Source organism: Oryzias latipes, chromosome 8, assembly GCF_053564925.1.
Source record: "Oryzias latipes strain Hd-rR chromosome 8, Olatipes_Hd-rR_3.1".
Classification (NCBI taxonomy): Eukaryota; Metazoa; Chordata; class Actinopteri; order Beloniformes; family Adrianichthyidae; genus Oryzias; species Oryzias latipes.
The window spans coordinates 7,490,071-7,515,835 of NC_136244.1; the positions used below are offsets into that span (position 1 = coordinate 7,490,071).

The 25,765-nt window shown below is 39.1% G+C and overlaps 1 protein-coding gene across 2 annotated transcripts; it reads right to left on the reverse strand.

The window, feature by feature from the left end:
* Positions 1–4,463: 4,463 nt before the first annotated feature.
* On the reverse strand, positions 4,464–24,108 carry top3a (DNA topoisomerase III alpha). 2 transcript variants are annotated; one of them, XM_078951385.1, is made up of 20 exons: positions 23,811–23,949; positions 23,560–23,731; positions 21,765–21,824; positions 21,605–21,678; positions 21,451–21,526; positions 21,206–21,314; positions 20,967–21,110; positions 20,704–20,874; positions 20,512–20,612; positions 18,624–18,698; positions 18,422–18,504; positions 18,135–18,345; positions 17,775–17,960; positions 17,547–17,676; positions 16,673–16,786; positions 16,435–16,600; positions 16,204–16,350; positions 15,989–16,111; positions 12,148–12,878; positions 4,464–5,215 (listed from the first exon to the last, which is right to left on the reverse strand). In XM_078951385.1, exons 2-20 carry the CDS (start codon positions 23,662–23,664, stop codon positions 5,076–5,078), a joined length of 2,946 nt encoding a protein of 981 aa, XP_078807511.1. In that variant the 5' UTR covers positions 23,665–23,731; positions 23,811–23,949; the 3' UTR covers positions 4,464–5,075. The 2 variants fall into 2 exon arrangements, with proteins under 2 accessions (XP_078807511.1, XP_023813514.1); XM_023957746.2 differs by having other exon boundaries at positions 23,560–24,108.
* Positions 24,109–25,765: the final 1,657 nt, after the last annotated feature.

Below are 25,765 nucleotides of genomic sequence, written 5' to 3' on the forward strand. Positions count from 1 at the left end.
TCTGTGGCTCTGCCTAGAAAAAAAGAATAGAAGATGTTATATCTGGATATTTGAAGGAACAGTTTCATAATTTAAGAAATTATTACTTACCCTTTTTCTTATGACCAAATATAAAACTGTTGTGCTTTAAACCTATAAATGCCAGTATGATCTTCCACTTTCGGCTTTCTCCCATCAGGGGTCGCCACAGCGAACGAGTCGCATGGTAAATTTGGCAATGTTTTACGCCGGATGCCCTTCCTGACGCAACCTTCTCAAACCGGGCTTGGAACCGGCAGAGGTGGAGAAGGGAACAGGGAGCAGCCCGGAGTCGAACCCGGGTTTCACGGACGGAAGGCGCCGCAAACCAGCACGAGCTAAACTGGCTCCCCTGTAAATGCCAGTATGATGAAACTGCATATTCATGGCTCAAGAGTGATAGTGCACAAGTGGTAAACGGCACATACTTATTTAGTGCTGTCTACCTTCCTTGAAGGCCCAACACATTACAGTCACACTCCCATTCACCAAGTGCACGCACATCCACATTCACACACTCCGCTACCAAACACTGGCGCCAACCTCAACCACCAGGTTCAATGTGTGGTTCAGTGTCCTACCCAAGGACTCTTCGACCCTTAGGCTGGAACCAAACCTGGAATCGCCAATCAGAGGTTGACTGCTCTACTTCTTCACCACAAAAACTATTTTACATTTACAAAATAAATGGGTTAGATTAAAAAAGAATTAATACATTATTTAAACCCACTTGGTCTTATTTGGCATCATAGGGTTGCTGGAGCCTATCCTTAGCAGGCTAACACAAGGAAAAACAACTAAATTCACACCAAAAGGACAATTTATAGTCACTTTTAATCAATGTGTAGTCACTATGAAGCGTGTTTTTGAAAGCAAGCCAGAGTTCCTATAAAAAAACCTATGTATGCATGGGGGGAATGTGCAAACTCCAAAAAGAAGGAACCAAGGTGGGATTTAAACCAGGGCTTTCTCACTGTGAGGTGAGAGTGCTAACACCTACACCCACCATGCAGCCCTATGAACTAAATCATGAAAAATCATCGATATTTAAAGGGCAAAATCAATCAGTTTAGAAACTAATCCTTAAATATTTCTTGATGTCAAATTTGCAGTTATACTACCTTAAACCGGTGAGCTCAAGCATCATGTATATTTATGGAACATTTCTTTCTTTGAGCTCCACATCAGAGTACGTCAGTCCAATTATAGCCACACATTAAGGCGGTTCTGAAGACAGATCAGTGAGCCTGTGGACTTAAAACACTGTACTCGCTGAACTTGGGAGGGAAGCAATGAGAGAAAACATTTTTATGTAACACGAGTTGATTTGGGAAAAAGATCAGAATCTGCAATGGAAATGAAGATGTCCAACTCTCAAGCTGTGTTTGATCCAAATATGGAACTTGAACATGACTAAATGCTGAAAGTTTTCAAATGACATGAATTTATCCTTTCCTGCAAATGACAGGATCAAAGTAAATAATGTGAGGAAAGGTTACAAGTTACAACCTGACATTTCTTTTCATAAATATCATATAATCTTTTAGACCCCCTTTAGGATCCAGGGTAAAAGTGAAGAGGGCAGTATGCAGGGTGTTATCTTCTCACCAAAGAAACAAAAAGCTCTATTAGTTATTCTTTCATTTGATTGTTGATCCGTTTGCAGGTCTGCAGCTCCACTCACGTGCGGCCTCTGGTCCGTGCTCTCCCTGCACCTGGAGAGCTGCATCACTTACAGGCACTGGGCGTCATGGTAACTGTTTCCATGGCAGCTGCTGAAAAGCTGGATGAATATGATGACGCAGCAGGAAGGGTTTATGAACAGGATCAGGGCTGGGGAGTGATTTAAACTCACTGACCTCTGACCTCTTTTTTTTTTTTTTTTTGCAGATTCGTAACTAGTCAGTAAGAATAATTTGCTGCTAGAGATACCAACTCTGTGCAAAACTTTTTAACTTGGCTTCGTGTGATGAAGCATCTGAGGAAACGCCTTCACTTTTTCTGGGCTGAATCCTACACTCTCATCAACTGTGTGGAGACAAAAAAGTTATAATCAATGCAATAAAAGATTAATTTGCAATCTATAAGCAAGATGAAAACTCTTCTTTATTATATATTTTTGTAAAATCTGTCCCCCTTTAGCATTTATAATAAAGTTTCCAAGACTAGTTTAAAATTATAAAAATTCTCATCTTCTTTGTACCATTGTTTGCGCGTGCCAGCACATTTTTGTGCAACCAGAATATTATTATCTCATCATAACTTTTATCTTTGCTACACAACCAATTTTTGGAGGTTTGTTTTACAGAAATCTAATTTGTATCCATTGTCAATCTTCATATGACCAGAAGAAAGGCCTCAAAACATATTTGGAGACATAACATCAATATTTTCTTTTTAATTACTTTTCTTTTAACCTTGCTTTTTAATTTGATTGCCATTTTCTACAAACACACCCTTTATTATGTAGTTACATGATTGTTGCCATGGGTTTTTTAAAATCCTGTTTTGCACTTAAAAATGTTAAACTTTACCCAAATACTTTATTTTGCTCAGTGTTTTTGCTTTAATCTGTTACAAAGCCTATGGAAACGCTGCACTGCAACATAGACTTATAACTGTCAGATGTTAAAGTGATTACATAAACAAGCAAAATGCACAACTGAACAATTCAATTGTGCTGGTTTAGAGTTTTAACATTTGTTTGTGTGTAGAGAGAGTTTACTTTATCTTTAAGCCCTAAAAGTCTGTCTGATTTCCTAGCTATCTTTGCAAAACTGTAAACATTTATAAGAAGAAATATCATTATAAGTATTATTTAATCAAATTTGAAATGCTTCATTATTTCAAACTATTTTGCACATGTTCATATTTCTTCAATAGTATCAGTCTTTCAAAATGTCATTACTTTTGGAATTTGTTGGAAGTCCCTTTTTTTGCTTTTTAGTTTCAGTTTCAGGATCAATAAACAGGATTTTTGTTATAATTTTTTTTTATTTTTTCAAATGACAACAGAACTAAATGAATCTTAACATTAAAGTAAAGGAGGTATAAAAGTGAAAGAGAAAAAACTATGGGAACAAATAAATACTAAAAGGAAACCTAACAGGAAAAATGAAACTGTGTAAATAAAAAGGCTGATGTTATCACACAAATGCATGTGCGACCAAGCACAAAAACTGATTGAAATATGCACATTGCTGCATGTATGTTGAGTGTGTCCAAGGCTACATTTTTTGGTGGTCCCATGTATTTTAAGGGGTTAATTATAAAAGCAGTCACAGTTGCCAAGTTTGGTTGTATTAGCCACGTATTGCAGCATTCAAAATAAGTGCAGTCCAGAAAAAAGTTCAGCACTGACTGTATGTATTTTAGCAATGGGATGTGAATGGGCACTTTAAAAAACCATAACAATAAAAAAGTACAAAATAAAAAACTTTTTTGAATTGAAAAAAAAAAGGTTTTTAAGTTTTCCTTAATTGTTTGGATTTTAATCATTTATAGTTTTATTTTATTTTTTTTAGTTTGTTTTCGTTTATATTATTTATTTATTTCGACACTAGCATGTTTCTATAGACTTAAAAATAATATGTATATATATTTTATTAATCTCTTACCAAACAACCGAACATCTGTGTTTAAAGCTTGAAATGATTGAAAAACGGCACAGTGACGCACAGAGCAGAGTCTGATCAACAGCCATGACTGAAAGCAGGAGCGGAAATTTTGGAGTATTTTTCCATCTTTCTGACATTCCGCGGTCCCTCCTCCCCCCCGAGGAGGTGCGCGTTCAGCCGGGGACGGAAACATGGCTTTTCCCGTAACTGGAAGGTTTACAGGCTGCAATCCACAGGAGACCCAGGAATCACATGACTGTTATCTGCCCGGATACTCCTGGAGCAGAGTTGGGAGTCAGTTTGGAGAAAAACATCGCTCTCTCTCCCTCCCACAACTTATGAGTCACGCATGACTCACCGAACGTGCCAGAAACACGCGCGCTTCTCAGGAAATGCGAGGCGCGCGCAGACGCAGGAGCTACTTCAACCCCTTTTACCGGGAATCTGCGTTTCTGCTCCGCACTTCTGACGTTTACATTTAACGCATGTTTGGGGGGGGGGGGGGGGGGGGGGGGGGGGGGGGTTCTGAAGAAAAGAGTTTCTGACCGAGCTCGCCAACCACTGTTTTCAACCAAGGATCGGTCTTTCCTGATCCACCGGGGACCAGCCCGGAGCCTCCTGCCTCCTCCTCAAGGTCAAGCCACCAGTGAAATGATGAAGGCCAACCGTTGAGTTTGGGGATTTTCACCTCAAACACAGGACTCAACATGAAAATAAACGAAACTGAGTCATAAATTGAAACCAAAACTATTCTGCTGATCCCCCATTAAACCAGGACTCAACAGGAAAGCAAAAGCAAAGACCTCATGAATAGAAAAGGAAACTAAACCTGGAGAACTTTCAGGTTTATTGCATTAAAAGTCTGTTGCAGAAACATGAAATAAAATCCTGTCGTCTTTCCGCTAAGGTGTGTTTTCATCAACAATCCTAACAACTGTCAAATTTCCAATTACGTTTTAAGACACTTGAAGGTAAAAATAATCTAAAGTTCGTTTATTCATCTATAACAACAATAATTAGGAAGGAACTTCTTGTCCTGCATTGAAATTCTCGGAGTCACTGAAGGCAGCACGGTTTCTACAGCAGCATCACCTCCTTCCACCCGACCCTCACCAGATGATGTGAGCTTGTTGTTAGATCCAGGAGGGGAAATCTGAAATTAAATGCTGAACATCCTTTCTAGGTTACTGTGGTTACAAACTCCTACAAGACTTTTTTTTTTAAATAGTTCAACACCTCGTCTTGCAAAGTGCAGCTGCATCTCTCCAGCTTTTCCTCCAGGATCTACAGAGTTTAATCGGCAGGTTTCAGGCGCTTGCGGTTCAGTTTTGCCAGACGCCGTGTGCTTCCATCCAGATCAGAGGCGGTCATCTTCAGAAGGTTTGGTGGTGGACCTCTGATTGAGATGTAAAACACGCTAAAGTAGTATTACTAGAGAGGTCACCGCTGTGGACAGGTGACCCGGGTGTGTCCCGGCATGTGGCAGTTGCCACAGTGGCGAGGTTTCTTGGCGGTGGGGGGTTTGTTCGAGTCCCCCATCACTTTCCTTCTTCCATCTTCTAACCTATTGAATCCACCATCTGAAAGAGCAGGACAGGTAAAACATCAGAGCCGCTAAACCTCACCTGACTTCAATTATAGTCGCTTCTTAAGGGACAGAACAAGAGCAAACTTTGACAAATACCAAAGACAGGAAGGAAATCATAAAGAAAACTGAAAACACAGAATTTGGTTTTGATTCAAAATGCAAGTGTGCAGGACCGCATTGAGTCAGTGCAGATTTCCTGTTGATATCATGTTTAGACTCATAGTGCTTGTGCCACTTCTTGCAGCGTGCTCCAAATCATTATGCAAATGATAGTTTTCTATGATTTTTCTAAATATTCAATCCAACTGACAGTCAGCACAGTTTTGATGTCACTAACCATCAGAAGATATAATGAATGTTATTGAACAAACCTCCTAAAGATAATATTTAAAAAAACTTTTAAAGTCAGTGTTCCACATTATTTCACACAACAGAGTTTCCCAACATTTTAGAGCTTCTAAAGAACTGAAATCAGTCATTTGTTGAGTTTGCTGCATTAGGAGGTCATATTTACTGAAATCAAAAACTATTCCAATCGAAAACACCTCAATAGGTCAAGTTAGATTTGAACATAGGACCCCTTATTTTGTAGCAGCTCCACAATTCTTGCATCCATTGAACTTGTGAGTTTTTGGAGAGTTTCTTCTTGAATTTCTTTGCAGGATGTCAGAATAGCCTCATAGAGCTGCTGTTTGGATGTGAACTGCTTCCCACCCTCGTAGATCTTTTGCTTGAGGATGCTCCAAAGGTTCTCAATAGGGTTGAGGGCCGAGGGAGGATGGGGGCCACACCATCAGTTTCTCTCCTTTTATGCAGCCAATGATGCAGAGGCATTCCTTGCAGCATGAAATGGTGCATTCTCATGAAGATGATTTAGTTACAGAAAGCACGGTTCTTCTTTTTGCACTCCACTGTATCTGCAGGTCTGAAGTGTGTGGAGTGTTTTGATTTGTTTTCTTTAGGGTTTAGTTGTTCTTGTTTACCCCTTTATGTTTCTGATGGTTTGATTAAAATCTTTTGTGTCTCTGATCAGTTTAGTGTAAGACATGTTCACCTAGTTTCCAGGCCTTGCGTTAAAATTCAGCTTTTTTTTGGGGGGGGGGGGGGGGGGGGGTAAAATAAACCCAAACTTGCATCAAACACGTCTGTGTTCTACTCTGTGCTCTCCTGCCTCTCTGCTTGGTCTCTAAAACACGGGTGAAGTCTTTTGATCGCTCAGTCCAACCGCATTCCCACATATTTACCTATTTTGGTGAAGCTCAGGGTTTGATGGCGTCACATATGATGGCCAAGCTAAAAAATCCTGCTTCCAACGTGTCACATGACCGCACGGTTTGTCCATTCTTACGGTAAATGTAGTCATGGCTGTACCTCATTAAAGTGGGGGAGTTTCAGCAGCACTGCTGCTTGCTTATCTGAAAGCACAATCTGTAAAATTATCTGGAAAAAAGCTCAAATCAGACGCCAAACGAAAGCACAAATCTGTGCCCCCATCTGTAATGAGTTTCAGATTGGTGCTGTTTTGAAAGAGATAATAAACCATGTCTGATGTAGTAACAGAGCTGTCAAAAACAAACAAAAAGCCCCACAGAACCGTCATCAGATGAAAGTTGATGATCAAAAAGTCCTGTTTGTTCTGACCCAACAGAGGGAAGTTGAGTTCAGGGGGACTTGAACTATTTTGGACAAACTGTCTCCGCCGCTACATGAAGGGGAACGTATGTGATGTGGCAGACAGACAATTGCCTCTGGAAGAACAAGGGGAAGTGGCCATAATGTCAACATAAAAGCTGCATACCAACCAGAGAAAAAGGTCAACGTGAGTTCAGGGAGGAGGCAGACACATGAATTGAGGTCAACGGCTTTACAGTGATCCTGAATGTGGCCGGACGGGTAATTTTAGGCCTTTAATCCTTACTTTGATCAACCTAAAACTCGATTAGGAAAAACTGGATTGTAACAGTGGCATCTCCACAGAAACTTTAGGTGAGCAGCGGGGGAGCGCTCTGTGCTAAAACCTACCGAGCAAAAGGAGACTTCCTTAAACTTCAGTCTTTCACTGGAAAATGAATTTGAGAGAAAACAAAGTCTTTCTTCTCACAGCCTTGCCAGTAGGGAGAGTCACACTGTCAGTTTGTATGAAGCTATATCATTTTTTTTGTTCAGAGGTTGGTTAAAACATGGGAGGATGTTCCAAAAGGATCAGGATTGATAGGCAATGGACCCTGAAACAGTTGTTGCTATAATGATTGAGTGGGTCTCTGAAAGCGCAGCAGGCCTTTTGGCCTCCCTCTTAACTGTCATCAACAGTCAAGTAGTGCTTTTTCTGTCATTTTGCTCAAAAACATTTGTGTCAAGTAGTTATTACCCCCCCCCCCAGTTTCTAAAACCACAAGTCTTAGTCACACTTGCCCTCGAAAGGTGAATATGTGCCATCTACGGGGAAAAAATGGCAAACCTGCACGAGGCACGCAGGTGGCCCACACAAAGAGTATGATTGTAGAGCGTTTGGTGATCCTGCACAGTCAAAGTTTTGGCTCGGGCCTGCTGTGAGCGACACTTCTTGCGTCCAGTCTGACTGTTAGAAATGAGGAAATTAGACAATAAGAGTGTAGTTTGTGTGGACATCCTACGTGCGTCCTATGGGGACTTGTGTATCACATGCATACCGCAGTGCGTGCAGCATTTGTGTGTGGTCAGTCAGGGGCCAGTACTCGCACCTTACCAACAACTACAATGTGGCGTAAGTGTTTGACATAATCACCCGTATGTCATAAGTGTGTGCAACTTCCATTAGCTTTACGTATACTTCACTATATATATATATATATATATATATATATATATATATATATATATATATATATATATATATACACACACACACACACACACACACACACAGTGGTGGTTGTTGATTAACAGAATTATTTACAAAAAAAAAAAAAACTAATGAAATAGGGCTGGACAAAAATGATGGTACCTCCATAAAAGACTGAGAACTAATTTCCCAGGGGGTCATGATGACCTCAGGTATGTCCTTTAATGGACATCACAGCTGTTTTCAAACCCATAATCAGTCACTCTGCCTATTTAAAGGGAGTCAAAGTCACGTTGCTGTTTGGTGAAAAGGTGTGTACTACACTGAACATGGACAACAGAAAACGAAGGAGAGAATTGTCCCAGGATAGTAGAAACAAAATTATAGACAAACATCGGAAAGGTAAAGACTATAAAACCACCTCTAAGCAGCTTGAAGTTCCTGTGACAACAGTGGCACATATTATTCAGAAGTTTGAGACCCACGGGACAGTAGCCAACATCCCTGGATGTGGCAGGAAGAGAAAAATTGATGACAAATTGAGGAGACGGATAGTTGGAACTGTATCCAAAGAGCCCAGAACAACCTCCAAAGACATTAAAGGTGAACTCCTAGATCAAGGTACATCGGTGTCAGATCGCACCATTCGTTGTTGTTTGAGCCAGAGTGGACTTCATGGGAGACGACCAAGGAGGACACCACTGTTGAAAGGAAATCATGAAAAAGCCAGACTGGAATTTGCAAAAATGCATGTTGACAAGCCACAAAGCTTCTGGGAAAATGTCCTTTGGACAGATGAGACAAAACTGGAGCTTTTTGGTGAGGCACATCCGTTCTATGTTGGTAGACTCAAAAATGAACCATCCAACCAAAAGAACACTGTCCCTACTGTGAAACATGGAGGAGGCTCAGTTCTGTTTTGGGGCTGCTTTGCTGCATCTGGCTCAGGGTGTCTTGAAGTTGTGCAAGGTCAAATGAAATCTTAAGATCATCAAGACATTTATGCATAGAAATGTGCTGCCTAGTCTCAGAAAGCTTGGTCTCAGTCACAGGTCATGGGTCTTCCAACAGGACAACGATCCAAAACACACAGCCAAAAACACCCAAGATCGGCTGAGAGAAAAGCGTTGGACTATTCTGAAATGGCCTTCTATGAGCCCAGATCTGAATCCCATTGAACATCTGTGGAAGGAGCTGAAACATGCCATTTGGAGAAGACGCCTGTCAAACCTGAGACAACTGGAGCAGTTTGCTCATGAGGAGTGGGCCAAAATACCTGTCGACAGGTGCAGAAGGCTCATTGACAAATACAAAAACCGTTTAATTGCAGTGATTGCCTCAAAAGGTCGTGCAACAAAATATTAAGTTATGGGTCCCATCATTTTTGTCCAGCCTGTTTCATTAGTTTGTTTTTTTAAATATGTCTGTTAATAAACAACTCAAAAGTAATGGCTGATTTTGATTATTTAATTTTCAATAAATTTTAATTTATTGTTACTTTTGAGCGTTTCAAGTCATTTCAGTGAGCATTGCGGACTTTCTTTCTTTAACTGAGGTTTTTTTTGTATAATTGATTGGTCAGTTGCAAAAAAAAACCCTTCTCTGAAAACTGAAGCTGTGCTGCCCCAATCTATGTTGGCTTAAAATAACCCACTCTGAATCTCCGCCCTACAGACAAAACCTAAAGAGCGGACATTCCCTTGACTTCCCACACTGATGGGAAACTGCCCCTGGTACACACCGGTTCCATTGAGATGTGCAACGCAATGAAATAAACAAAAACATCTCACTGCTTCTCAAAATGTCCAAGTTCTGCTTTTAGTTTTTCCCCAACAGCCACAAATACCCAAGTTAAATGAAATATGTTCATAAAGGTCTGCATCACACTTTAACGTAACACTTTTGCCTGTTTTGGGCCCATTTGAATCCAGTCTGCGGTTCCTGCTATTTTGAACAAAGCTCAACCGTTTCCAAAGAGCGGCAAAGAGGCAGGTGGAACAAAGGTAGAATTTACCCAGAAAGGCTGTTGCAGAACTGGGGATTTATTCATAATAGAGGGCAGGAACTGCAAAAGATCATCTTTTCATTGTTTCTTCAGAAAGTTGTTGAGTCCTTTTAGTTTCTGTTTCTAGTTGGCAGCCATTCTAGAGTTTGAAGGTCTGCCAACCACCGTCTCCTTCATGAGCTCAGATCAGGACAAGAACACCGGGGTGACCAAGCATTTTCCATTGCCGGACCCAGTTATGAACAGAGCATTATTTCAGACCTAAACAGCTTTAAATGTCAACATAAGACTAACCTTTTTTGGAATGGTATGTCATACTCCGTAGTTGGTGGCATCTTATTTTCTTTTACTAGTTTTATTTATCTTTTGCCTGCCTTTTATGTATTTGACTGTCTTCCTTAATTTTTAGGCTGTTGTTTATAATTTTGTTCATACTTTGCTTCACTTTTACTTTTCTTTTCATCACATTTATATCGTAAAGCACTTAGGCACCCTGATGGTGTAATAAAAAAGTGCTATATAAATAGAGATTCATTCATCCTGCCTTTCATTCAACCACTGGACTCGGTGATCCCTCCCCCCTGGCCTTCCAAAAGGGAAAGGGAAGGATACGCTGCTTCCAAGAAGCCCAAATCCCATAGACTTCTTTAGAAAACTAAACAGCCATTAGGCTATTCAGTCATCCTATTTGTCAGAATAACCATTGTTGCTCTGATACCTTTTTTTTTTTTAAAACATATTCTTGATAATCCTTTTTTTCCCCTTTCTTTATTGCAAGTTTTGTAAGGGATAATGTCCAATATGAGAAATAAACGGATTCGTCCTATTTGTCCAGTAAAAGTCTGTTTTAAAGATGCAAGCACAGTGATATGAAACATTTGAGCTACGTGACCGGAACTTATTTTTTAGGTGTCCATTATCACTGTTTATTCCACATCCAGCAGCCAATCAGAATTGAGTATTCAATAATCAAGTTATAAACTGACCAATCAGATGCCTCAATTAAGGAGTGTGGCGCCCGCTGGTCCCGCGTTGAACGTTCGAAACGTTTGACAGATTCTCCCGCTCTCAGTGGAAGGGGTGTGGCCTTCCAACAAACTGACTCATGTTTGGTCATAGTGGTTGCCATAAAAACGTCGACTCAGACAGACTTGGACCAATCACTGGCTCCAACATGGCGGTGTCCTTTTCGTGAAAAAATGGCGATTGAATGGACTTAATTTGCTTAGAGCCACATTTAAGTCATTTTCTATAAGTGTCGTGACACTCACTCAGTCCAGTTCTCCTATACAGACAATAGACTAAACACAAGAAAACACTTGTGATGATTACATGTAGCTAAAGCTGGTGTGCAACAAAAAATGGGCACAAAGGAAACACAGTTTCACCTTAGATTCTAGTTCTCTATTCTGCCTCTATTGTTTGAAATGTGTTATAATGTGTCTATAAAGCTATCCACAATGATAAAATTGTGTTTAATACTTATTATTATTATCAACATTATTTATTATGACATCCAGTTGTTGCAGCCTAAATATCAAATCTAAGATTAGCGTTTTGAACGATTCATTTCTAAACAGCAGTCATGCAGGAGCTGATTCTGTTGCCATTCACTCACATTTTCCGTCTTCCAAACCTGAAGTTCCTTTTTTAATGGTTCCAGTTCAGTTTTGTCAGACCTTTCATCAAGGAAGGTCTCATCTGCATATGCGGTGTGAATTTAGCAGAAGAGTTTACGAAATTGTTTATTTTTTAGTAATGTGGCAAATAAAAACTCATTACATGGCTTAAAGTTAATAAAAATGAAAGAAACTCAGAATTAAACTGTCACTCATGATTTTAAAATGTAAAACTTCACTTGAACAGTTTTAGTTTTGATTAAATTAAAAATTAAAAATGCCTTGCAAGAAGCTAAAGTGAATGTATTAGAATTGATCAATCTGATCACTTATTGGCTACTGGATCATAATTGGAGCACCTGTTACTGAACACACCTGTCGGTTTGAGCAGATTTAGGTTTTTCCTGTTGCAGGTCTGATCAGACGTCATTATTTCGTTATAGTTTCTCACTAGTTTAGTAAATCAGATGGACACTTGCCTGGTGGAGGAACGTTCTCGTCAGCCCACTGGAAGAATCCACACTGTTGCTCTCTAGGTTTCCCGCAGGTGTGGAACATGCGTCCCTTGTTGGGGCCGTCCTTCTGCACGGTTCGAGTCACAGCAGTCTGGTTACAGTTGCACAGAGTCTGTCCCGAATGCCCCGATCCACCTGCTTCATGCCCTCTGCGGCCTCCAGATGCGTTCCTGAACCCCGCAGAAGGCCTCGGAAGCTGTTGGATTCTCTGTGCTGAAGGTGTCGGCCCTCGACTCTGCGGCGCCTCCTGCTGGCTTGGCTGATCAGCCCACAGAAAAAAGTTGCAACTCCCTGAATTGCACTTGTAAAATTGCCGGCCTTGGTTGGGCCCATCTTTACGCACAGTCAGAAGTACTGCCTCCTGACCACAGTTGCACACAATCACATCATTGCTGTTGTTTATGGCCACACTGCTGCCCCCTGGTGGAGGTCTTGGCTCGGGGTTCCAGGCTGGTACAGAAGGAACAGGAGGAATAGCCCTTTGGGTTCTGGGTGGTGCTGCCCTGGGGGGCCTTGGAGGAGGAGAATGAGGATCATCGCCTCTTCCACCACCGCCAGCTCCTCCCGCCCCAGCTCCTCTAAGGTATTTCAGGTCCAGCACCTCCCTGAGTGTCTCGTCGCAACCACCAATGCAGCCTACAAACTCCAGAGGCATCATGGGAGGAAGGGAACCTCTGCGGAACTTGAACTTCAACCTAAACGAAAACATTTAAAGGTGCAAAGATGAATAGATGAAGTTAGATGAAGACATCTATAAATCTATCACATCATCAATGAAAACATCTTTTTTTTTCATCTTTGAACACTTTTCCAGAAATAATGATCTTGATCCTGAGAGGCTCAGAGTAATGAATTAAAATATGAATTGGCAATAATAATAATAATATTTATGATTAAATAACTAAATCATATACTTAAAAGACTCACTCCAATCAAAATTGTGTTGTTTTTTTTTTACATTGTTTTGTTGCACTTTTTTGATGATGAGGACATGTATAAAGAAAACTAAGCTTAAATGTTTCTTCTGAGCATTTTATTTTTTCAAATTGTTGTGAATCAGGAGCAGACAAAAAATGCCACTTGAATAAGCTTGTATTTGTAACAGGAAGCTTCCTGCTCCGCTCCGTTCTGATGTATCCACTTGTAGACAAAAAGATTCATGTCCGTCTTTGTTTTCCCTGTCCGAGCTGGAATCTGGCTCCATACTGTACCACCGAATAGCTTTATCGCTCGCCACTTTTGCTTCAGCGGTGATGTTAGATTGGGGGTGTAACGGCTGTAAGCTAGTGGGAGAGCTAACAGACAGATAGCTCAGTAATGAGTGATGGGAAGTGGGGATGGGGCTGCTCCGCTTACAATTTAGAGAGGAATTTCTAATGAAATCCTGTCACTCTGCAGAAAATATGTCCTAAAAAACGACCGTTTTTTTTATTTTGGCTAAAAATGGCTAAATCATAATTAAAATAGATCAAATAAATGATCGAATTGGGTCTTTAATACTTTCAAATTTGCAAATTTAACTTAGCATTGAGAATAAATTACTATAAAAATTCCACTTAAGCTTTTAAAACATCCTGACTGATAGGATTTTAAGCATGTCTGGCATAAATATATTGCTGTATCTGAATACACGACCTGATATTTTCCTTCAGTATTTTCAGGGTGTATCAGGATTTCTGAAGTTTCTGCTGTTTTAAATGCTTAGGGTTTTACAAGTCAGGACATTCCAGTTCACAACAAATCAAAAACTCATACAGCTTTTACTCTGTTGACCTATCCAAGAAAGGAAATGTCATTAAAAATATCTAGTTTAGCAACATTTATGTGGCTAATTCTCCCATATAAGAAATGTACTAAAAAACAGGAATTTAAAAAAAATCAGTTCATCATCACTAAACCCAGTAGCTAGAAAAAAGTGTATCAGTGAGGTATTTTGAGAACGTGTGACTGCAGGGAAAGTAATGATAATGCATCAGATTGCCATGGCAACCAAAGAGGCAGGAATGAAAAGAGTTTAATCTGAATGCATTTGCTGCTGAAGTTACACAACAAGCTGATGTAGAAAAAGCAACAAAAAAAGGACGTTTCGGAAAACTACTGCTGTTCAACTTTGAGCTCTGAACCAGATTGGTTGCTATAGCAACACAAGGTGGTGTAAAGCACTTTGGTTCTCTGCTAAGCGAGCGTGCCCTATATTTGGACTAAGCCTGGGCTTGCGCTGAAAGGGTTAACGCCGACCTGCGTAAACAAGAATTTAGACAGATTTCTGGAGAGCCTTCGGTGTTGTTGGTGTTCGATGGTGTTTGCACAGCTCGTAAGGAAAAAAAAAACAGCACTGAAGCCATGCCTCACAACAGGCATCGCTGAAGGGAAGATTTCTTAGAGCAAACACGTGCTGGGCTGAGGATGAGTACTGGAAAATGATAGGACTCACTGTTTTGAATTACGCAGCAATTAAAAAAAATGAGAAGTGCAATAAGCTTGAAATGGTTTTCACAGGAGCTACACTGTTAATAATAATGTAGGATAAATGTCACAAGCAAAAAAGCATCCATAGCAAACAATAGTACACAGTGTTCAAAGTGTTTACTTTCATAGCTTTAAATAGACGTAGTATAACAGAGGAAAACATAAACATATTGAATTCAATTGTAGTAAATCATATTTGTCTGGACTGAGATCATTTCTGTCTCCTACATTCTTTGTTTAGTATCATGAGTAAACATTACATTCGTTTACAGTCCCTTAGCTCTAACTGCAGAAAAATGTCCTGATGTGTAAAATGATGCATATTTTTCAATTTACAGTTTTATTTAGTTAAATTAATTGCATTAATATGTAACCCTCTAAAAATTGGAAACCCTTATAAGGGGTTGTACAGCTTAAATTCCTGCACATTTCTCACTATTTTTGCAGGTGATTTATTTTTATTCTTTTTTATTTATGTGCAAATAAAATGATTTAAAAACATAAAGGTATAGACAAACTCTCATTTCCTTTTTTCAAAATTGAATAATTACTTGACATTCTTTTTCAAACCATAGGGCGCACTTAAAATTCCTCGTGTATGAATTCTGGTTATTCTTACTGACCTAAAATTGATCATCTGTGGTAAACGGCGCTCAGAAATCCATCCAAATGTTTTAATAAGACTTTAGTAAACTACGAAGACGCTCTGCTTGATTGATTGCTGGAGTATTATTAGTACCGTAGTCTGGAGCCTGGCAGAGTGATATAAACCGAGCTTTGACAATAGGAAAGAATTAGTAAGGGGCTGGATTTCATACTTTTTTCTGAGCTTTTAGTGTAGAGGCACAGTGTGTAAGTTTAAGTTTTTAAACTTTCTTCTTGGTCCTAACAGGTTAGGTTTCACTCAGAAAACTTCCAAAAAGAATATTTTAAAACCAGAAAAAATTATAAAAGTAAAGAAAAGCGTTGGAAAAATATTTAAACCTTCTGGGGGGGCTCATAAATCCGACAGACCTTAAAAATCAATATCAACTAAATGAACAACAGAGACAGCATTTGCAACTGAATCACATTCTCAGGGTAAACTGTCTTTTTCCCACTCGCTCTCTGATGGGAAATGTTCCTCCCCGGGTTTCTGTGTAGGCGTAAACACACATTAACTTTGGTTGTGGCTGGTCCAACTTTTAAGCTAAAAAATAGCAACAATTAAATTAGCTCATTTTGTATAATATAAACACAGCTAATTTCAGTTTTTAAAAAAAGTGTGTTTCTACTGTTTAAACAGTGACAATTACAAACTTTTGAGGGATGGAGATGCGTCTGGATCAATACTCACATGTGGACAGGGCTTGGCTGACATGTGGGACAAATGCTTTCATCTCTGCTGACGTCCAGAACCATGTCAGGGAACCACACTGCTGTTTTACAGGCTGGGTAACCCACACAGGTCAGGAACTTACTGCAGGCAGGAAATCCAGGCACACATGAGAAAAATGGCCTATTTGAGATCAAAGAATTTTCATTTTCTCTTTGTTATGATTTTTCTCTCACCTGCTTCCCTCCCTCTTCCGCTTCAGCACCATGTCCCGACCACAGTTTGGACACTTCCTCACCGGCAGCGGCATCTCCAGGTCCTGCTGCTGCGCTTCAGGGATCTCCAGAGCTGCACCCAGATATGCTGACAGAGCTTCATCCAACCTGAGGAAAGAAACCCATTAGGACTGTCTTCCCTTTGAAAGGCATTACTCCACACATTATGAGAAAAACAAGCAGACAACGAACTTCTTTGCCTTCCTGACAGATTCGATGAAGACGGTCTTGTACTTCTGGATGTGGTGCTGCAGCACGCCTCTTTTGTCCTTCCGACCCTCTGATACCAGCTTGAGGTCGGCCTCCAGCTCAGAACGCAGGTTTGGTTTGGACATCTCATAGCCCATGGAGTTGTAACCTGTTCAGATAAATGCACACAGTCTTGATCTGCCTAACATCTGCACACAGATATCATATCAGGTGCACGTACCTTCAACTAATCCCATGCCGAGTTCTCCAGGGAGAAACCTCTGGTCTGCTGTCAAACCCACATACATGCGGCTTTTGATGGTCTCGATGTGCTCTGCGTGGGTGGCATCAGTTCCTACAATAGTGGAGGTTACACATTTTGGAGAAAGATGGTCTAAAATTCATGACAAAAATGTGTTGTTTTTGCTTTGCAACATGAGACAGCAATAAATAAATAAAAAAGATTTGAAAAAGCAACAGACACCCTCCTGACAGGGAAGGAATACTTGCAAAATAATCCATGAAGAAAATGTACATTTATTGCTGTGCATTAGTAGAAATCAGACGGTCGTTAAAATATTAAAAGTAAAAAAAAAAAAAAAAAACGTCCTTTATGAATTTTGTCTTAAAATCAATCGATCAAGTTTCAGAACAATACACTTTGAAATATAATATGAAATGTATACAATATTTTTGATCTACTGTCAAAGCGTTTCCAAGGGTCTTATGCTGTTTTTAGCCAAAAGTTTTGAAAAACTAATTTTTGCAGAGCTGAAGTAGTTCCTTACAAATTCACCTCTGCGTTGTGGGCGTGACCGTTGGTGTGGAGCATACCTGCCCCCTCTTTCACTTCCTGTTGCTTAGAGAACGTAGTGCGGAGCTTGTAGCCCACCCAGCGTATTTTCTACATCAAACAGCCTTTTTTTTGTCTGCTCTTGATTTAAAAAAGAAATACTCAGAAATGCCCTTTTTTTATCTTAATTTTCTTTCCATATCTCCTCCATCGTCAAAAAACAAATGACACAAGGAGGTGTTCAAATTTTTCATCAGAGAGGGTCTTTAAGTTGAGATTTAAAAGTTTACAAAGCTTTGGGATTGACAAATGTAAAGTTTACCGATGCCATGCTTCTCCATCAGTGAAATGAGGTCGGCTTCAGTGAGAAGCTGCGGTGGACTCGTCTGTCCGTCTACCATCTCAATAGCAGAGGGCTGGAACTGAGAGTCTTCTTCATACACCGGAATCACCTGCAGCACACACGTGGCAGCGAGTACACAATAAAAACAGATTGTCGTGAAGATTAAGAAACTTGCAGTGAACTGTCAAGAGTTCGGTCTGTTTGTACCTTTGCGTTCCATTTGTCGTACGGATAAACATCCAGGTAGTTCCTGGCTATAATCATGAGTCCGGAGGTAGAGAACTTCTCTTGAGCAATGTCTATGTCCACCACAGTCTCCTGCCCCAAAGCATCCTGGGACACACAGGCCAGGAAGTGTCGAACAATAAACTCGTAGACACGAGCTTCATTTCCCTGGAGCGGAAGGAGACAGTTAATGTTAAAGTAATCGTGTTTACCATTCATGAAGAACTTATCAACTCAATAAACAAAACAAAAAAACTTCATATTTCCTTTAAAAAAATAGTTTTTTCTTAAAATGGAATTGAAATATTAAATAAAAGCATATTTTGACTCCTTACAACCCACCTGCAGAGAGCTAGTGTACTTAGTGGGGTGTATGGGAGGGTGGGCCTGGTCCGATTTTTTGCCCTGCCTTGGGTTGGGCCCCCCAGGCTGGTCAAGCACCCGCTGGGCAAATGTCCCCCACGTTGAGCTGTGAGTTTGCTGCTCCACCAGGGGCGCCAGGACCAAGTTTGCAGGAAAAATGTTGGTTTCTGTGCGAGGATAGCTGATAAACCTGAGCAGAAACACAACGGTCTCAGGGAACAGTCTGGGCTCGAACGCACGGCTTGTTCAGAGGTTGAGACGCTCACCCTTGGGTGTAGAGCTTTTCGGCAATCTTCATGGTCTCTTTGGCGTTTATTCTGAGTTTCCGAGAAGCCAGTTTCTCCAGCTCCTGCAGGTTAGGCAAAGGTAAAAGACTTGTGATGTTGAAATAAATCCACAACAAAAACATTTATTTTTCAACAACAAACTTTGACAGCATGAAAAAGTATTTTGGTTTCATCCTTTTACCACAGTGTCCAGAGGCAGCGGTCTCCATTTACTCTTTGGTTTGCTTGTTACTGAGGTGACTGTTGCTATGGGATCCTGGAAATGAATAAAATCATTTTCTCATTTCAAATATGGCTTTTAGACCCTTTCATTCACTCTAATAGCTTCCAGTCAGAGTCATGTCAGCTGCAGCAGCACACGGCTGGCAAGAACAAGGAGCTTTTTAAAGAGGAGAAACTACAGCTGGATTTGCAGCATTATTGGACTCAAAAAATGTAATCATTTATTTGCAGAACGCCAAAGTAATCCCTACATGAGTTTATATCTGAGACTAAAATGGAAAAGCATGATGTTAAATGTTTACCTATGACAAATGTCTCTTTTCTTTCTTTTTTTTTTAAACCATTTTAAGGGATGGGATTCATGCAAAACACAGAGTTAACTTATTTCACAATGTGTTTTGTGTTCACTTTGAATAAATCTATACAGTTTTCATTTAAAACCAATTTTGTTTAAGAAAAAGTCTTATCAAATAAGTGATTGAAGCAAAAAAAAAAAATCAGAGATTTATATTTAAAAATGGTGAATTCTTACATAAACTGTTAGCGCAGTGTCTGAAAAAAAACAGCAATTTGTTTATTTAAAGAAAAAGATCAATTTCAGTTTTTGATGAGTAAATACTGCATTTTATAAGTAAAGTTAAGTTTAGTTTTAGTCAAATCATTTTGAAACCTGATCTAGGTGGCTGATGCTGTAATGGATGAGAAAATATCTGGCAACAACAGCTGCTGTAACATTCGAGATGTTTGATGTCCGCCGTTTCAGAAACCATCATCTTCAGGCCTGTCAGAACACACGACCTGAATCTGCTCCCTGACTCACTTTCTGCCACACAGGACAGTGAAAATGAGAGACCGATAGATCCAGAACACTACAGCGTGTCTATGAATGAAAGTCACTAAGGCACCAAAGTCTCTACTCGTCAGAAAAGAAGCCACAAAAAGGAAATAAGAGTTTAAAAACCATGTTCAAGTATAAACCATGGATATTACAAAGACAGAAACCATTTCTGGGTAAAAATATAATTCTGATAAATAAGTTTGAATGACGGCGCTGCACGGTGGTGCAGTGGTTAGCGCGCTCTTGCCTCACATTAAGAAGGCCCCTTGTTCAAGTCCCGGCTGCACTTAATGTTCATTTCAGTCATAGCCGTTTAAAAATGTACCCAAAATATACGAAAAGACAAGACATCCCATTTGAAAAGTCTCCCATTTTTAAAAATAAACAAACAATAAAAACATTTATTTTTCGTCAAGCTCAACCACAAAGCTTATTGGTTTAGTATTTGTTTGTTTGTTTATTTAAGACACGGAGAGCACATTTCAAGGTGTGACATTTAAAAATGCAAACATCCAACAATAATTATATTGGGCTAATATCCATCTTTAGTCCCTATGTCCAGATTATTCGTGAGAGTTTGAACAAAACTATAGTTAGAAATGATTTTGTTTTGTTTCTTTTAGGAAAATTGGCAAAAATCTCTAAGTAAATTCAGAGAGGATTACGTTGCCTTAAACAGTGCTTCTTAGTATCGTAAAACCAAAAAAATCTTATCCGAAATATGACATTTTTCAGACAAAGATGATGACAAAAGCATTTTCATTTCTGTTTCTGTTTCTTTGTTGGGAAAAGATCAGAATGTTGGTGAGCATCTGAACAGCATTGAAGTTAAAGCATCAAGACCAGTGAGTAAAATACCAGGTGCAATAAAGGCCGCGTTTTCTTACCAAGACCCATTAAAATCATTCAGGTTTACAGAGTTTCATCACAAACATATTCCAGCAGATTAAAAGGTTGAACACACATAGTCGTGCAAAAATTCATGCAAGGTGCTTTCAGAAAGTCGTACCTCCATGCAGATCTGGTAGAGCACCAGGCAGCACGTGTGGTTAAAGAGCCGGTTTCGTTTCCAACTGAACTCCACGGTGTCGTCCTCTAGTGTGTGTAGCACTGCCACAAGGAGACACGTGTAAAACTGGGGGGACTGAACAGAGCCCTGCAGGCTTGTGTTTGGAGATGTTTTTATTTTTATTTTTGTTACCTTTGATTTTGTAGAAGGTCTCTGGTATAAAAGCTTTGATGGCTTTGAAGCGTTCCACCACAAAGCCCAGAGTGGGAAATTGACAGCTGCCATATGAGACGAGCTGGTTGGCCAAGGATTCTGGGAAAATCTTCTGCAGGCGGAGCGTCTGGAATCGGGTGAAGGATGCACCTGCAGAAAGTGACGTCAATGACTTTGTCTTCACAAACAGCCACGAAAGGCAGCAAAAGAACCTCTTTTTTTTTTTTTCTCAGTCCCCTTACCTATCCGTAAATCCAGCTCCTGTCTCACATCCACGGCATCACTGATGTTTGCATCTGGCTCTATTAGAGTCTCACACGCTCTCCGAATGGAAGCCGGTGTGATCTCAGAAAACTTTGCTCGGAAGACTTGCAAGTTAGGCTTCACTGAAAAAGCAAAAAGCACAAAAGCTGCGTTATTATTACAGACTCAGAAACTCAAAGAAAATGTTTGACATTTTTGGGTTTAGCTTCGATTTTACCTGCTTTGCAAACATCAATCACTTCGAAGCCAATGTTTTCTCCCTCTCTGTCACAATCAGTCCAGATGACCAAGGCCTGGCATTGCCTCACCTCTTTCTCTAATGTCCGCTACAAAAAAAACAAAAAAAAAACACGAACAAGAAGAAATTAACCATATATTTTTGGACTTGGGGAAAAAAATTTAAGCAATTTGTTCCAATAAAAGATAACAATCTTTATCTTGTAGAGAAAATTATAATTATACCTTAATAGGAATCATGTTATCTGGACAATACTTCTCTACTTCTGCATCAAACAACATCACCGGATTACAACTGTGCCTTTGGGGAGAAGAACAAACCAGTCAAGTTTTGTTCCACATTGATCGTAAAGATGCAAACATTTTTATTCAAACTTACCATTTCTGAAAAGGAGCTTTAAACTCCAGAGCCAGTAAGTGACCCGATACGGATGTCATGGTCACTGTCACATTCTAAAAAAAAAAAAAAAAAAAATCACAGAAGCATTTAAGAACTGACATTCTGAGAAATCAGGTAAGATTTCACCAGTTTTGCTTACCTGACCAAAGAGAAAGTATTCATATTCATAGATTTTATTAAACTTGGACATTCCTTCCCTCTGAAGAACAAAAAAAAAGTCATTATTACAGCAGCAGGAGTTAAAACCTAATTTGTGCTCAACTGTGTTGTGTTGAAAGGCATTAGAGCTAATTTGCTAACAGTCTGCAGCAGCAGAAAGCTTCTGTGGGAAAACTAACTACATGTTGGAACCTTTTACTATTGGTGATACTGAAGTATAGCAATATTCAGGGAGCTGTGGCTCTTAGATAATGGTAATGAGGGGTCTAAGGATTCGTTTTAACAACGATTCACTTCATGATTTGTGGTGGCCCATCTGATTTGTAGTCGATTTTGGCTCATTTTGAACGATCCGATTCCCTGACCTATAATGGACCAAGAACATCTTTAGCCAAAAACTCAACCAGTGTGATAAATACCTGGATACTAAACACTGAAAGTGAAGTTTTCCAGATTCCTTGCATTTCTTGTAAGATAATCAAGTGTAAATTAAATGTTTTCAAGCAAACAAACAAACAAACAAACAAACAAGAATGAATGACAAATCCATTCACATTTTAGTTTCATAAAAGTTCAGTCCACTGTTTTTTTTTCCACATAAAAACAACACAAACCGAACATTATTATAACATTCTACCACACTGTATTGTCACGTCTTTACAAAAATCAAAGTGGTTCCACACATTGGTCTGGAATGAAGGCATGATCACTTTTTGCTGTCATCACGTGTGTTGTCTGCTGTGATGTACTTGGTCATTTTTACGTCATAGTAAAATGAATCTGCCATCTCTCAATCCAAATGGTATTCTCCAACATCAATCAACGATTTATCTCGTTTAAAAACAATTTTTAATGGTATATGTCAATTTGATTTGAGCCTCAGACAGCTTGATCTGGTTGGATCATAGGAATAGAAATCAAATCACTGGTTAATCGTTACACCCCTAATGGTGATCCAAAAATCCAATTTTTTATTTTAAAATCAACCGCATGTGCTGTAAGTAACAATCGTCTGTCTGCTTATCCACAACCTTTTGTCTGTTTACTCAACATTCTTGTCATAAAATATAATCCTGAAAATCAAAAGAAATTTCAACACTCTAAAAAACAGTGTTGATGACTAAGAGGCCATTTTAGTGGTTGGTGGCAGCATTTCCTCTGTTCTGAATGAGGGAAAAGGTTCAAGAAAAAAACAGAGTATACAGAAGAAACAGTAATGAGAAACACTGATTTAGAAGATGGGGTTGAAGGGTTCTGTAGAGGGTAACACTGCTGCCTCACAGTGAGAAAATCCTGGTTTGAATCCCTGTTAGAGCTGTGTGTTTCTATGTTCTCCCTTTCTGCAAAAGTGTGTTTTTTCAGGCATTCCTGCTTCCTCTCACAGTCCGAAACCATATTTTATTGGCTGATGTGTAACTGAATTTGCCCTTAGAGCTGGGTGTGAGTGTGTGGTTCTCTGCCTTTATGTGGTCCTGCAATAGACTGGCATCCAGTGGCATTTATGGCAACTGGGTGCACCATCACCATGACTTTACCCAGGATGTAAACAAGGGATGAAAAAGTCTTAACATTCAACTCAAAGAGAAACTAGTCCAGGGGTAAAAGTTCTTAAAACAAAAGGAGCAAGAATTTCTCTTTTTGATCAAATCGTGTGGGGTGGCGTAGTAAAGCAGATTAGGTTTCATAGTTAATAAGATTCTGAAATAAATAACAAACTCACGAGGCAAAAATAGGATTGTTTTGTCTGATAATAAAAGATCAAACACATGACTGACCCTCCGCGCTCTGCCGCTCGACATGATTTCGGAGATGCCTTTGGCTGCATCGTTCTTCTCGGCCACACAGAGGACCCGCTTGATCTGAGTCCTGCTCCGGATCATGTTTGTTTCTTGTGTCGTGTCTGGACACCGGCTGCGCTGTGCGGCACAGAAAAACCTCCGCTGGATCCTTAACCGAAAGAGTCCCGATCGAAGTAGTGAGGATCGACCCAGGAGGTGCACCATCAGCATTACCTATTCTTTTTTACCAGGAACAGCCGCTCCTCCGGGCAGCCTCTCAGCTGCTGTAAGCGGTGTTGGCATGCTAGCTGACGGAGCTAGCTGTAGGCATCAACAGAAACAAAGTTTCCAGGTGCCTTTAAAATTATTACTGGATGAAAGGGATCGATTAGAAGGAAGACAGTTACACAGAAAGAAGGCCAACAAACAAGAACCTATTGAATAGCATCAAGAAAAGTGTTAAATTAGGTCACTCATGGCTGTTTACAAAAATACGCGCCCACTTGTCAAATTCTGCCGTCAATCTGGTTGTTAAACTGTCGTAAAGTCTTGTAACCAGCTGGGCGTCTTAATAAAGTTTTTTCTAAACATTTTGGTTTTTTGTTTATTTAGTTGTTTAACGTTATATGTTTGCGATATTATAACTACAATTTTCTAATCAAACGCATTGAATGCAAAAGCTTCCATACAAATGTAATATATTAATGCACAAAAATGTAAATGATAACTTGTATGACTCTTTTGTGGAATACACCCTAAATCAGAATTTTCTTTATAGAAATACATGACTTAGCAAAAAGTAGCATCCACACTCGAAGTTTATTTTATTAAGTACACTTAGGTTTAAGCAAGTATACCGCAAACTATGTATGTGTAGTGCCTGAAGTACGCTAAAAAAATACTTCATCTTAATGAATTGGAACAAGTTTACAAGATAGTATATAAAAAGTAAACTTTGGGCATCCTGTCTCACTTTTAGAATAGACTAAGGACGCTTATTTACATTGTATTTTTTTGTATTTTAACCTGTTCAGGGACAACAGATGGAAACTAGCTTTGGCAGTCTTCTGGTGTAAAGCATATTTAATGTTTTTGCACATTGTCCCTGTCAAATAAACTAATAAAAACAAACAAACAATAAATAAATACAGAAACTAACAGTTAATTTATTAAAATCACACACATGGATGCATTTGCAGGACACCTGAAAAAAAAGGGAACATTGGCTGTGTGTTTTCCTTAAAAATATATTCTTCTATTTTTCATTTTATTTTCAAAAACTTTTGCAGTCTTTGCAAATATCAAATTGAAAACCCCTGCATGTCTTAGCTGTTCTCAGACCATGTGGGCCAGAAGTGGAGAATCATCTTATTTTTTAGTACTTTTATGCAGGCTACATGCATTGATAATAATGATGATGTTAATAACAATAACTGAAATAATACCTCAGTGTTTACCTCCGTAATTGTCATATTTTTGTCATAAATTTATCTTAAATTACAATAATCTGATTAGCACAGGCTCAAATTTAGTCTGACTTGTACTGTAAATATTAAGATTAAATCAATGGAAAACTTGGAAGGAAAAAACCTTTTAACCACACTTTCAGTAAATGCATCAAACAGGAATGAATGAATGAATGAATGAATGAATGAATGAATGAATGAATGAATGAATGAATTGGTTGTCTAAAATACTTATTGCTTAAATTATTTTCTGAAACACATAAGTATCAAGACTTTTTGTTTCATTTAGTTCTGCGTAGAAATTTTGGGTTTATTTTATTCAGTTTTGGCTGTATTAAAGACATGTCTAATGATGTACAAACAGTAAAAGAAATAGTGTTTTTGCAGTTAGGACAAATCAGAAGATCATTATTAGCCAAAGAGTACTCTCATATTTGTAAATTGAGGATAAACGTCCTAATTTTATTTCTATCGTTTGTTTGTGTTATTTAAAAAGACCTTTACTTTATGTCCAAATACTGTTATGGGCTGTAATAATTATAAAGCTTTCATAAACCAACTTGTAAAACTGAAACTTCTATGTTTTACATCTTCATTAATTCCATTTAGCATTTTATTGGCACAGTTGTTTAATGCCTTTTTATGCACTTAAGCAACAATATATTTCTGTATTTATGAAGAATTACAGTATTATAGAATATATTTTTATTTCCAGAAAAGAGCAAAAAAGATGAGTT

What these genes read in the sequence shown, in the direction of transcription:
- top3a (XM_023957746.2), bottom strand. Translation starts at nt 23,793, where the DNA reads ATGCTGATGGTGCACCTCCTGGGTCGATCCTCACTACTTCGATCGGGA. An exon ending in ACGACAAATGGAACGCAAAG is followed by an intron (nt 17,677 to 17,774) that starts GTACAAACAGAC and finishes TGTGTGCTGCAG; the next exon opens with GTGATTCCGGTGTATGAAGA. An exon ending in CGGCATGGGATTAGTTGAAG is followed by an intron (nt 16,601 to 16,672) that starts GTACGTGCACCT and finishes TTATCTGAACAG; the next exon opens with GTTACAACTCCATGGGCTAT.